This window comes from Myotis myotis, unplaced genomic scaffold (genome assembly GCF_014108235.1).
Source record: "Myotis myotis isolate mMyoMyo1 unplaced genomic scaffold, mMyoMyo1.p scaffold_m19_p_18, whole genome shotgun sequence".
NCBI lineage: Eukaryota > Metazoa > Chordata > Mammalia > Chiroptera > Vespertilionidae > Myotis > Myotis myotis.
Window position 1 is genome coordinate 18,405,211 of NW_023416322.1, and position 14,677 is coordinate 18,419,887.

General features: G+C 45.1%; 1 protein-coding gene across 6 annotated transcripts in view; it reads right to left on the reverse strand.

Annotated features, from left to right (window-relative positions):
• The window catches only part of RGL1 (ral guanine nucleotide dissociation stimulator like 1), a 215,798-nt gene that overhangs the window by 29,524 nt on the left and 171,597 nt on the right, over positions 1–14,677 (reverse strand). For all 6 annotated transcript variants that reach the window (XR_004973218.1, XM_036342704.1, XM_036342703.1 and 3 more), the window contains 5 exons: positions 14,184–14,368; positions 10,642–10,766; positions 8,765–8,980; positions 5,034–5,137; positions 1,693–1,777 (listed from right to left, as the gene is read on the reverse strand). Coding sequence is in view for 5 of the 6 variants with exons in the window: in XM_036342704.1 (XP_036198597.1) it covers positions 1,693–1,777; positions 5,034–5,137; positions 8,765–8,980; positions 10,642–10,766; positions 14,184–14,368 (715 nt within the window). In the remaining variant the exon portion in view is untranslated. The remainder of the gene's footprint in view (positions 1–1,692; positions 1,778–5,033; positions 5,138–8,764; positions 8,981–10,641; positions 10,767–14,183; positions 14,369–14,677) is intronic.

Genomic DNA, 14,677 nt, shown 5'->3' on the forward strand with positions numbered 1-14,677 from the left:
CTCCCAGCAGCAGAGTGTATACTCCAACATGAAGGATGAGTAGAACTTAGAAGGAGAACAATCAGAAAGACCATAACAGATGCCCTTGGAGGAAGGACTGATCTAACAATTATCAACTAGACGCCTTCTCTTAGTCACCCCACCTCCACTTGACTTTCACTCCTATTCCAAGTGTCTGCCTAAGGTCACATATGCAGCTTATACTTCATTCATTTTCATGTGTCATGCATACTTTAGTTCCATGTGTATATAGCTTGCCAAATACTAAAAATAACTTACATCTGCATAGGGCTTTCAAATATTTTATCTTAGTCGATCTTCAAAACCCTTCCATGAGGTCAGTAGACTAAATGCTATTATTGTCTCCAATTGATGGAAAGTAGAGTAAGGACAAGGATCCTACCCTCCAGTTGCCCAGTTCAGGGCTCCCCAGGGTGGCACATCTCCTGCTCTTTTGTAACTGTCCACTCCTCTCCCTCCCCCATGAGACTGCCATCTCCTGAAAACCCAATACCCACTACAGAGTGAACGCTCAATCAATATTTGTTGAGCCGCTGACTTACCTTCTCTATCAAGCTGTCCCCAATCTACCCTGTCCCCTACTCCCAAGGGGTCAGAAGAGACAGTTTTATGCCTCAGTGATAAAGGCAGGTTTTAGAGCCTCAGCAGGTTGTATCCACATCTAGCTCCACCGCCTCCCACGTGTGTGGCTTAGGGCATGTTACTTATCTGATTCTTGGCAACCTGCAAAATGAGGATCATAAGAGCTGCTTTATAGAAAGGCTATGAAGATGGTTTCTGCTCTATGTTCACCTCTGATGAATGTTCACAGCTTGTCATGTGCACCTTGGACTTATTCTCATTTAGTGTCTTTATCTACCAACTGGAAGGTGAACTCTTGAAAACAGGATCTGTTAGCCACCTTCATAACTTTAGAGCAGTGGCTCTCAACCTGTGGGTCGCGACCCCTTTGGCGGTCGAACAACCCTTTCACAGGGGTCGCCTAAGACCATCCTGCATATCAGATAGTTACATTATGTTTCATAACAGTAGCAACATTACAGTTATGAAGTAGCAACGAAAATAATTTTATGGTTGGGTCACAACATGAGAAACTGTATTTAAAGGGCCAGAAAGTTGAGAACCACTGCTCTAGAGGCTGGCCCAGTGCTTTACAAATATTAGGTATGCAACCAGTGTCCGGAACAGTAAAATGCAGCATGCTCTACCTGTACCTCGCCTGGGGTTCAGCAGTCAGCATCATCTGGAGTTCAATAAATATTGCTGACTGACAGATTGTGCAACGTAGTCCAAATAAAGGATGTGGAATTGCTGGCTCGGCCTCTGTCATTCTAGGAGATGTTTTGCTGAGAAGAAATATTCCAGGGCCTCTTACCCACCTAAGTGCCAGCACTTGGTATTTGCGGAGCAGCTCGTTAAAGAGGGACACACACAAGCACAAGTTTCACAATCTGGTTGCGTAACAGTGAAGCCAGGGAGCTGGACTTTGGAATTTCTCAACCCCAAGCTTCTTAGATTAGGCATTTAAAAAAAACCCAGAAAGTCTGCCTTCTAGTCACTTGAGGCTTTCTCAGACTGCAGGAATTTAAGGAGCCCTCGCACCCCCTGCAAGCCATCGTTCCCTTGAATGGACTCCAGAGTCAAGAGTGCCACCCGTACCCAGCGCCTCACCTTCATCAGCAGCTCCCGGCTGGTCAGATGATTATTATGGTCCGAGAAGATATCGGAAAGTTCTTCAAACATTAGCATTCGCTCTCTGTAAGAGGGATCAAGAAAATATGAACAAATGAAGTTAGGAAAACCTATACCTTCAGTCCAGCTGTTCCCAGCACCTATAGCTACAGAGGGATCACACTGATCTCAGGGTCAGTGAGGGATGTGAGCAGATGAAACAATGACTTCTTCCATGCAGGGTGGCTCTTTTTTTTTTTTTTTTTTTTTAAATAGATATAATCACTTGTGTGAAGAGAGGAATATTTTCTAACCATGTGTTTTATAATCATAAAAATATTGTTAAATTGGGAAATTACATTGTGCAACTGGGACATGTTCTCTTCAAAAAAAAAAAATCTATCTTGGCAACACACACAGCCCCACGGACCTGAGAAATTGTCTTGGCCGGTCCCCTCATTTTAGAGATGGAGACGCCAGGGTCAGGGATGGGCCCAAGTTTCCACTAGTAACTGCTGAGCGTTGCAGGTACAGAACCCAAGTCTCCTGAATCACAGACTCAGAGTAGAGGATGGGATCAAGACGGACTTGGGAGTCAGAGGAGTGGGTTCAAATCCCAACTCCGCCACTTTCTCGTCACGTGATTTTGGACAAGTTGCTTCTCTTTTCTGAGCTTCAATTTTCTTATCTGGGCAATGGAAATATCAATAGTCGCCTGCAGGACTGCTGTGAAAGCCAGCAGAATCACACATGCCAAGAGCCTGCTCTGTCCTTGTTTTTTTTTGCTCACTACGTCTCCATGGGCCTCATGCTTTCATCCACGCACCCCTCCAGGGTTACCGAGTGGATAATTCTGACAGCAAAGGATTAACAGGGGCAATTCCATTCCATATGCAGCATTTTCATTATCACGAGAAAGCCATTATTAAGAACTTACTTGTTTCACGCATATAATATTGCTCTCATAATTAAGAAAACCATGAAAGCTATTTATATTTTGGAAAAACAATTAAGAAATTGATTACATGTCAGGCTAAATAAAGAGAAATAAGTAGACATCTTCTTTGTCCACTGAAAGTTATTAGCATAAAAGGTTACAGGGAAGTGATAACCCATAAGCTATCTTAACCCTGTCACTTGAGTTTAGCAACGGAAAATATGTAAGGCTGATAACAGAAGTGTCTTCTCTGAGGAACTGTGACACTTCTGCAGCATCCCTGCTCAAACGTGGACCAACCATCCAACTACGAAACAAACCAGACCCCCATGTTGTGCAGAATGCATCTCTGAGGCTGATTTTGTGGTTTGTTCTTTGAATAGTTAATGAAGCCAGCTGGGAGAATGGACTTTCTCATATGAACCAGGGAGATTAGGATACAAGTCCACTGATTTCCTGACTTGTGTTTTAGCCTCAGATTTGCTGTGGAAGAAGTCTCTGGCTCCCTAAGTGGCTTTTCATAGTGGTCAATTTATCACCCTCCAAAGAAAGATAGGATCACCCTTGACTGCAATCAGAGAAGGCTGCAATCAGGCAAGGCTGCATTTTAGCACATGCCCATGAATTTGATTTTGACACCACAGTGGGGGAGCAGTGATAAGGAGAAGGAGTTGGAGTTGGGGGTGTTGAGGATGAGGACTCTGGACACAGCTGACTTTCCCATCTATTTCCCCAGGACTTATTATCTAACAATTTTATAGGACCCATACCTTTCAGAACATGTATGTGCAGAGGAAAATAATCAACTAATCTCCCTTTCACACAGAGTCACCTTGATTATTCAAACTAACGAAGAGGAGAAAGAACCCACGTGCAGAGTGGTAATTAAGAAAGTTGCTCTGGACTTGGAAAAGCCTGCCTGCTAGATAACGGCATCATAAACAGAGCGTGAGCTTTGGGGTCCAAGTGGTGGTAGCTTCCACAGCTCTGCAATGCCAGGCATTAAGATCATCCATTTCAATGTTTCCCCCTTTACCCATCAAAGAATTATGTAATAAATAATGTAATTCTCCCAAGCAGACTCTCCTCCGACTAGGACTATGAGCTCATCAATAACCTTGAGGTCCCTGGCACTCACTTTTTAGCGTAAATCTAGGAAACTCTGTTGTACCAATCTGGGGTTCTTGCAGTTTGGAGTGTGTCTGTCCCTTTGGGCTTAATCAGCTCTGAGAGAATGGATGAAAGTCAGTGCTGGACCTACTCTAAGGACCAAACCACCAATTCCACAAGAGCAAGCCTGCTAGGGAGCCAGCTGGCCTCTCTCCTGCCTGAAATGGACTATACTGCATACAGTATAGACTATAAACAGTTTACACATTCTTCCCATACAGCCTGACTTCTTGATTAGCTCAAACCTAGGCGGACCTGTGGTATGTAGCTGGCCTAGTCTGCAGCCAGGACACATCCCCCAGCCTCCGCCTGTACTGCCTCAGGGCCAGAACTGCCTTCTCACTCAGGCTTCCCTCCTCTGCAAAAAGTTCTCTGGTCTACACGGGAAGCTCTGGAAAAGGGGGGGGGGGGGGGGGTGGCAAAATAACAAGGACATTAAGTTGTTAATTATTCCAAAGGCCGCAGCAGGAAAGGGGAAGAAAACAACAGAAAGGAACAGTTTGAGATGCTGAACATCACTAAGCTAGCTCTTCACATGCCAAAGCAGAAACAACTGGATGGAGTCTTGGTGAAGCCACAGGAACCAGGTCCTGGCTGCACACGTTACCCCTCACATCTCGGGTCAGCTTAGGGCTTTGGGGTGAGGCTGAAACACAACCAGAACTAATGGCAGCCCAGCCGGTGTGGCTCAGTGGTTGAGTGTCAACCTATGAACCAGGAGGTCACGGTTCGATTTTCGGTCAGGGCACACGCTCAGGTTGTGGGCTTGATCCCCAGTTGGGGGGGGGGGGGGGGTGCGTGCAGAAGGTAGCCGATCAATGATTCTCTCTCATCATTGATGTTTCTGTCTCTCCCTCCCTCCCCCTTCCTCTCTGAAATCAATAAAAAAAAAATATTAACAACAAAAAAAAAGGCAAATGGCTGTAACTTTATCACTCCACATCTTTATCCCTCAACATCCAACCATCAGCAGCACATCCCTAAAATGGTCCCTGCAGCCATGGGCTTGGCTCTGGCACACTGTGAGAACAAGAGTGGCTTCTGCAGCGGCCCTGCTTCCAGTTCATGAGTGATCATGGGTAAGACCCACCCTGCCTTGAGCACACAGGGGCTCAAGGCTTTCAAATATGTTTCTCTCTTTACAAATAAGAGCATTGAAGGTGAGGACCCACACCATTTAGGCAGCAACTCATCCCTCAGCCAAAGCACGTCGAGCAGACACTTGGGAACTTACTTGGGGACAGCAGCCCACGTCTTTTTTAACCGGTAGATGGAATTGGACTGCAGTGCCGAGACAATGGCCCTCAAGGAGGAGAAATTCTTCAAGATCCTACATTCCTACATGGAGAGTGATCAGAACAGAAAAGGCATTTAAATATCAATACTACAGTGAGCCGGCCATTTCCCGTTCTAGAGGTATCACAGCTGCTCTGAATTCTTACCACGAAATAGGCAGCTGTATAAATACTGAACATCAAAAAGTGGCTCCTTACTCCCACCCCAGTCACTGAAGCACTTTATAGATTTTGGCACTGTATGCTTGTTTTTCTCTCCTTTAATATATTTTTTGTGTTGTTGTTACAGTTTTATAGTTTCCAGCTTTCCTAGTAAAAACACAACTGGAGGTGAGTCTGCAGAGCTACGCTAGAGAAAGCAAACTTACTTCTGCTGACAGCACACAGATGCCCTAAAAATACACACGAAAGATCACTGCATCCTTTAGAACCACAGAGCGAGCGGGCCAGCAGCCACTTCAAGGTCAGATGGTATCGAACATCTCATGACCAACCCTCGCCCAGCGAGGTGTATATAACTTGGCAATAAAAATTCACCACAAGTTGAACTTTGGCTTTTATGTTCTTAGCCAAGAGGGAATATTTTTATACACATTCATTTCGTTTCAAATTGGCTTGTGCCACAATCATAAACATTCAGAAACACCTTGGTACTTCAATGTTTCCAAAATAGCTTGGGCTTTTAAAATCAAATTCACTTTGGCAACGCTTGAAAACAAAATAGAAAGAGAACAGGAAGCATTCTGGGTGTCATTTTGTGGGGAAGGAGAAAGGCTCCCTGATTCCGAAACTTAAGATGCCACAGGGAGTCCACAGCCTCAGCAGCCAGTGACCGTGAAGTCCAAGTTCCGCTGAATGAATGGCAGGGACAGGGACAGCAGGACAGCCAGGGAGAGGGTCCCAGGCCTGGCTGCAGGGGGAGGGGGTCATGCAGGAGAGGGGACTACGCTTGAAGTCCCATCCACTGTTTGCTGTTCAGGCCGCCGTGAGCATGGGGTTTGGCTTTGTGCAGAACATCTGGGGAAGAGGCCTCAGAGTGGTTGGGCATAAATGCACACGGCTTAAAAGATCATTTCACAAAGTAATGCTAATCCTGAATATGAAGGAAAAACAGCATTCTCTAATTTAGCACGCCAAAATCTGGCTACTTAAAACCATGCCAAACAAACAATCCCTCAAACATTTTCTTTAGAGTAAATGCCAAATACTTTACAGAAGTCATGCCCACTCTTTTGAAATGTCTGAATGCCTTCCCTTTATTTAAAGAGAGAGAGGGAGAGAGAAAGGAGGGGAGGGGGAAAGAGAAAGAGAGAGAGAGAGAGAGAGAGAGAGAGAGAGAGAGAGAGAGAGAGGATGCTGAATTACAGTCCGTTTGGAAACCAAACATGGTTGGTTCAACGAAGGTTCAGAATCCAAAATTATGTTCTAAAAATCAGGAAACTTGTAATAAATAAAGGAACTTAGGCACAGATATTTCATGCAAATTCTAATAAACATATGGAACATATTATTCTGAAAGAGGCTTAAGCCAAGGGTTTAAAGGAGCAGAAAAGGCATCTGGCTCCATTTCTAGAAAAGGAGGTATCCTTTCAGGAGATATGACACCAAAGTAAAAATGTAGCAGCGAGGCCTGTCCAAGAAAATATAGTCATATTTGGTCAGAAATTTTCTCTGCGTGTAAAATCATCAGTTTTCAAACACTCTCTCAGTAGAAATTGACTGTGATTATAATGCAGGAAAAGTAAAATAAATCTTGGCAGGAAACCAGTTGTGAGCTTCGTTATTCTAAGTGAGCCCACACAAGTTCAAGGGACACAAGCGCTCAGTATGAGGAAACTGCTTCACCAAGAATAAGAGCCCTTGGCTTTGAAATACCATGAAATCTGGAATATACTTCAAATTATTCCACTCGCATTTCTTATTACCACATAAATGCACAGTCTATATTTAATTTGGACCAAAAGCCATTGTTTGAGCCACACTGTTTTATATACAAATGCTGAATTCTTGCTATAAATTTGCTAAGCAGCTGAATGGATTAAAGGTAGACAGGCTAGTTTCTTTTGAGACATGTAGAAGACTGCAAATGATATGGCATTTATGGCAAAAATACTTTATCATTCTAAGAAGACAAATCCTCTCGATCCCATGCTCTTGGTCATGCTCTATCAAAAATTCTTTTTGTAGCTCTTACTTGTTGAGAAATAAGCTCAATTCAGAAAAGGAAAAATCGACATTGCATGAAATATTCTTTGTTTCTTACTTTTCTCATATACTAAAATGTCTGTGCTAACAGACCACCTAAAAACGCAAAATAAGGCCAATTCTCTGGTGCAATGATGGCCCTGCTCTTTAATTCAAGACAACTAAAAAGACTGTGAAAAAGAGAGCATGTGAAAATTTAGGCATTATGCCCTATAGACCATGGCTTAATGGAAAAAAAAATAAAAATATATATCTATATCTATATATATAGATATAGATATAGATATAGATATAGAGATAGAGATAGATAGATATAGATATGGATAAAAAGCAAAATGTGTTTTTGTTGAGGGGTGATCCATATAGCCTAGAACACGAACTAATGAGATATTTACGTAATAATTATTTTTCAAAATTGTAAATTATATGGCTTTCACTGAGATAACTTCTTCCTAGAAAAAAAAAAACAAAACAAAAAACTACCCAATCTTCAAATATCAAAAGTCCTAGCTATCATTCAAGCTACATGTAAATGTCACCCTATCCAGGAAGCCTTCCTTGATTGTTCCAGTCAGAGGGATTTCTCCTCTGTCCACTCCTGCAGCTCTTATCTCCCAGTGCTCTGCTCCTCCCCTGCCTGGGCTGAGATCACTCCAGCAATCTTAGCTTCCTTGCTTAACCTGTTACAGACAGACTCCTGTAAGACCAAATTAATTGTGCTTATCCCATCTATGTCCTCAAAATACATAAAACTGTAGCTTATACACAGAAGTTCGTGAAATATTTGGTGACCAACTGACTCAATACTGTTTGCCTTTTCTCAATGATAAGATAAGATCATGATAAGTGAAGGTCACATGGCATATACTAGTAAGCGGCTGATCCAAGAGACCAGACTGACCTTAAGTGAAATGTAATTCAGGCCTACGAATAGATGCTGCCCCTCCAACGTCAGAGATAAGGCTCTCGGAAAAGCCCTGGATTAATGGGAAATCTGTGTATCTCAGTCTTTTAGAAAAAAGATTCAGGATTCTGAGAAGGTACTGGCTCTTCAAATCTGCTAAAGGTAGGATGCGTGGGTAATCACTCTGGCTGAAGCGCAGTCTGTTTGACACTTAGACTATCAGCTTATATTTACTGAACACAGGACAGAACCACAGCCTGTGACTACGAAGGAAAAAGCAGGCGGAATGTTTCAACCTGAAGGAGCAGCAGCGTGAGGCTCCAGGAGCAAAATGAAGCAAGCAAGGAAAAACAGGAAAAGGAGGAAAAGTAAATAAGCTCCCAAGTTAAGAAAGACAACTTTCTTAGTTCCGCAGAACAATAACAATAACAAACTCAATGGGCCCTCACATGGAAAGGTCTTCCGATGGCCTTTCAACCAGATGGAAACCATTTAAACACAGGGATGAAGTAGAACCCGATATCGATGAAGCACAAAGAATATTTAAGAAGAGACAATTACGTGAGCAATGTTAATCCACTTCTCGATGATTCTGGCTCTCTGCTGGGTTTTGAGTTCTTTGCCCCCCAAGATGGTGCTGACCACGCATTTGGTGAGGGCATTAAATTGAGAGATGGTAGCGCGGATCGTAGGAGCCAAATGTTTGTTTTCCTTCTTATCCCTTTGAGACCAAATGCAGCCCAGGCAGTGGTGAGGCACTACTTTCTTGAACAGTTGCTAGAACAAAAGAGGAATTGACTTTAAGGACAACACAGACATTTCATGTGGCAAAGTACGTCATCTGGGTCATCTGTAAATTGCTATTTTTTTCAATGGACAAATAACCCTTTTCTACTTGATTTGCCTCATGGTGTTCATCTCAATAGACAAAAGTGAATAATTAATCCATGAACTGGTCAGAAAAGCCCGCATGTTCTTTCTAAATCTGCTCAAGTGAAGAAACGAAACACAATGACCAAAAGAAAATCTAAATGCCCAAGATCATTTTAACTTTTCTGTCTTCGAAGGAAAGCAAGTAAAAATCTATGCTTAAGATTATTTTTGACCTCTCACTTTGTAAGTTATATAAATGTCTAATTGCTATGCTGTACACCTGAAACTATAATAATATTGTATGTTGACTTTAATTAAAAAATTAAAAAAATTTTAAAGATTATTTTGACCTCAAATTCATATCCATGGTGCTTTCTGGGCACTCATGACCATGAATTACGGACTATTATGAATTATCACAATCGTTTGGGCTCTTCTGCACTTACCACTTTGGGGAAAGCAATAACAGTCAATAATTTATATGTATTATGAATTGTCTATAATACATATGAATGCTCAAAGACCACCTGAAAAGTGACCCACCAAAATACAATACATGCGACATTCATCGAGGTCACTATCTCACATTATTTATAACGAAGAAGGTAAGAAGCATATAAAGGGAAAAGCTATTCAACGTCAGTCACACACCAAAAGGGATAATGAGGGATTTGAAGCCTGGCTTTGAGGTCTTTGCCTAAAAGTCATAACCAATGACATTTCCCATCTTTCTCTTATGCTATCAAGAGGAACAATCACAAATTTGTTGAACAAATCAGATTATCATTTGCACAACAATTCAATATGAGATGTCCAGGGTTTATATGAAAAGTGCAAACACCAGGATTGACTGTACACAGACTATCTGTGTTTATTTGCGTGCTCTAGATGGAAACGGCAACTTTTGATGCTGCTTTTCCCAAAGCGGTAAATGCAGAAGAGCCCAGACGATCGTGAGAATTCATAAGAGTCCTTTTTTCTTCCATGGGTATTTATCAGCTAAAATTGAGCTACGAAACGTGGCTGACGTAATCAAACATGTGCAGCTAAAAAAAAACATGCGAACTTCAAAGGTGCAAGAAGCACATGTGGAAATGAGCTGCCAGATAGAGTCACATGTGGATTCGGTGGATTTATGTGATCCTAACTTACACTTTGACCCTTTTACAATCCCCCAAATAAACAGTTCAGAACTTGAAATATTTATGAGCTTAAAGGGAGAGAAATGCCCATGGGACAGGGCAGATTTTGTTTCACTAGGATTAAAATTCTTGTTTCCCTCTGTGTATTGAGTGCCAAGGAAAAAGCACCTTCACCCAGAACTGCAAGGAGAACTTAGGCCTGAATTATTCAGATGATTGACTCAAGTCACATTTTCTCCCTGCATTTACAGGCACAGCCTCGCAAGGATTTGAAAAGACTTAAATCACCTTGCCCCCTGCCCTCCCGGCCACCAGTACTGTCACCAACACACCCCCACGCCCCCCGCCACCGCCCCCCCGCCCCCCCCCCCCCCCCCGCTGGGTGTTAAGCAGAAGCACATCTGAGGCTCAGAGAAGACTTACTGCATCCATATAGGTCAGCTGCTCTGCCACAAGATCCTCTGAGAAGCACGTGAATTCTGCAGACCCTCCGGCCTCCGGTTCCTCTTCCTCTTCCAGGCGGCAGGAGATGGTGTTGGCAAACCCATCTGTTGACAGATGTTGAAAAAGTTAGTTAGTTGGGGCGACTGTATATGACCTTGTTTATGGAGTCCAACTGAACATCTTTCTCTTAGGAAGGAAAGGGTGAGTCCTTCAGTAAACCCATAGGGAGAGAAGAGCAAGCACAATATATCTGAGTGGAATGAATGGAGGTCTTCGCCATCTCTGCTTGTTCTTTGATTCTTTATCAAGTTTAGAGGCCTCTGCCTTTGACTAACCCCTGCCTGGTTCCTGGGCCACGGATTGAGCCGGGTTAGGCAGTCTAGAGCAGCCGTGGGCAAACTACGGCCCGCGGGCCGGATCTGGCCCGTTTGAAATGAATAAAACTAAAAAAAAAAAAAGACCGTACCCTTTTATGTAATGATGTTTACTTTGAATTTATATTAGTTCACACAAACACTCCATCCATGCTTTTGTTCTGGCCCTCTGGTCCAGTTTAAGAACCCATTGTGGCCCTCGAGTCAAAAAGTTTGCCCACCCCTGGTCTAGAGAGAAGCAAAGCTGGGCTACACTGAGGTGCTTACCCTCATCCTGGGCTCCCTCAAACCCTCTGGTCAGCTCAAGGACTAACCCAACTACTTCCTGAATTCCCAACATGACATTCTTAGTTATTAGGCCATTTATGACCAGAAGCCTAGAAGGACTGGATGTGAAGGCAGGTCAGGCTTTGGGGAGTAAAATGGGCCAATTTGGTGTCAGAAATGCTGATAAAGTCCTCAGAAGCCTCAACAAGGCCTCAGAATTCTCAAAATGCTTGGAGTAGCTTTCAGCTTCCACCTCAAGTTAAATTTGCATGACAAATATTTTTAAACTAAATTCAGCCCTGGCTGGGTGGTCCAGTTGGTTGGAGCATTGTCCTGTACACCAAACAGCTGTGGGTTTGATCCCGGGACAGGGCACATAAAACAGGTTGTAGGTTCGATCCCCTATCAGGGCACAAACAGGGGGTGACTGATCAATGTTTCTCTTTCTCCCTTCCCCTTTCTCTAAAAATCAATAAACGCATATCCTCCAGCGAGGATTTAAACACAAACACAGAAAAACAACTAAATTCACATTGAGCCTCATTACAGGTAAGATCATCACTTAGTACATCATGGAGGGCACAGGCTGAGTGAGTAAACGTCACTGCAATCACTACCTAGGACTGCAAATCCCACCTGGAGGACTCGGCACACGCATGGAGCAGGACCTCGGGGTCCATGCTGCAGAGGGAGCAGGATGAAGGCTAACCAGCCCCCCAACACCCCCCCCCCCCCCCGCCTTCCCTGGAACCTTTTCCTAGTTCCCGGCTGCTTGCCCCTCTCATCCTCTTCACACTCCTCGCTGTCCTCTCTTTTCAATCTGTCCTCAGGTGAAAATACCCAGAACCCTATTCAGTTACCTCTTAGCAGAAATGTAATGTGTCACTACTCCCCCAAAGGTTTACATTTTAAGCCTCTCCTTGCTTTCTTTGTAGAATAAAAGACTTCTAGGCCCCGTGGGTCAAGCCGCGGTGGCCTTTTCTTAGTTTCCTCGGGGGAAAGGGGTGCTGAGATTGAACCCTACATCGCTTCCCTTATCGAGGTGCCAGCTCTGATGACAGGTATGCGGTTTAAGGCCACCCCTCTCCCCAGAGTTGAAGGCACTGATGCGAGTGGGGATGTGTTATGCGTGGAGAAAGTAGAAGGGGGTCGCTGCCTGTTCCGGAGCCTGGGACACACACAGGCACGAGCTAAAGAAAGCTGAAACCCCCGCACTTCTACCGCTTGGCTTGCACACAGCCCTGGCGCTCTCTCACTCTGTGGAGGAAGAAGACATTTGAAATCCCGAACCCTCTTGCTAGCTACTATGTAAGTCTGTCTCCACCACTACAATGCAGAGGCCGACCCACTTCCGCCAAGAGGTGTTCGCGGTAAGGCCGCATCTTCCCTCTCATTCACCCAACACTCCCAGGGGCCTGCCATGGGCCTTGGATGCTGCGGAGATGACATGGTCCTTTCTCTCTGGGCCCAGACCACAGTGCTTGCTGTTGACTTTCCAGCAGAGGCGAAACACACTTAGGAGAGGTTGTTGCTTTTGCCGGAATGAAATTGGGTAAAAGACGTGCATGGGAACCAAGCTCCTAAAACTCCTTCTCAGTAATGGCTCCTGTACTTAAACATCAGTTTTGAGCTTTCTTGATAAAAAAAAAAAAAAAAATGTCCAAACTTAGAAAGAAGTCATTCTGGGCTACTGCAAGCCTTCCCAAAGCCTGCCAGTGAGCTCTGCCTTCAGTCCCCTGGTAGGAACAATGAACGACTGGTCCCACCGGTTCCCCAATTAGGCCCGGAGCCAGGGGCAGCCCCAGGGAGAGCTGGGCTCTAACCCAGCCTTTCCACTGCGCACAAAGGCAGGCGGGGAGGCCCTGAGGTCCAGGCTGGAGGAGCACCGCTGGCATTCAAACATTCCCGGCAGATGAAGTCATCCGAGATAGGAGCGCTTGGCAGGCAGCTTCCAATGATGCAATTGTGCTTCCCCCTCGCTGGTCCTCCATAGCAGAAAAAGTTGTGCAGGTACCGTTTGGGATTTAAGGGTATTTTCTTTGGCGCTGAGGCCGCGTCCCTTATCGGTGTGGCGGAACTATTTCCTTTACCCACTGAGGAAATCGGGCGTCACTTCTGGGACATGCCTGTCAGGAGTTCCAAGTGGGTCAGGCGTCATGGCAACCAGCGCCTGGCAGGCCGGTGGGGGTGAAAACATCACGCTGAAAGCCCGTCCTAATCTCTCTCTGGCTTTCTGCAACGCTGATAGTTCCAGGACTTGCGGTGGTGGCTCTTCCTTTGTCCTTGAAAACAGGCAGTCAATTCTTCAAATAGGAAAAAACAGCCACGGAAACTCCCGCCGGTGAGGCCTTTGGAGACTCGGAATGACGGGAATCTGCCCTGGCAGGGGGCAGATGAACTACAGTGATGCTTTTCGGGGAAGGAGAAACACCTCTTCCAGCTTTTGGGAGGGCAGGGGCAGAACTGGATGCCGTTCTTGGCCTGTGAACGGGGGCTGTTGTGTGGGATGAGTTTCCATTGGATAGGACGAGGAGCCATTGGGCAGATAATAAAGAGCAATTCAGGTTCAGCACAGTAACAGAAGATCATCCTCTTTATGATATTAGAAGAAACCCTAGAAAATTACTTCGCTTCTGAGTCCAGTTCCTCCCCTGTAAGACGAGGGCGCCAGACTACGTGGTCTTGAGAAGCCCTTTGCTCTAAAACTCTAGGGCTCTGGAATTAGGCCTTGGATGACCTTGAGATTTCACCCACCACCAATCCTCCAGCAGCTTGTCCCTCAGAGGGAAGCCACGGTCTCCTAGTCAACAAGGGGAGGGAGCACATTTCCTCAACATGGCGGTTACAGAATCAGAACCCTGGGACCAAATCAATACTCACTGTCCGCTTCCACCTCCTGCTTGTGAAACTGCTCAAGAAGGTTCTGTGCTCTTCTCTCTGGGTCAGAGCCTGGCATCATGCGTTTGAGATAGTCCAGCAGTTTCTGTAAGCAAGGGAAGTGAGGGGGCTCTCGGAAGTCCTCTCCACATTGGTCAAGCCAGGCCCGCAGGATAGAGGCGATTGCACTGGAAAAGAGAAATGGGGAGTCACTGCACCTGGCTGGTTGTGGGGACTCAAAATGGGCCCTGGACACCAGGACCAGCCTGGGCATACCCCGGGAAAACATGGGCAGGCGGTCAACAGAGCCTGTGTTATCGTCGGAATTCGCTAGTTAATATTAATAAAGGGAAGAAAGCAAAGGGAAGTCAGACATTGAGAGCAAGGCACTGGGCAGCTTCACCCCAGAACTACAGCTTCGCACAGCATGGTTCCTCCAAGGGGATTAATGCCCCTCCGTCCCCCCATCAGGTACTGGGTTGTTGGGGGAAGCAGGG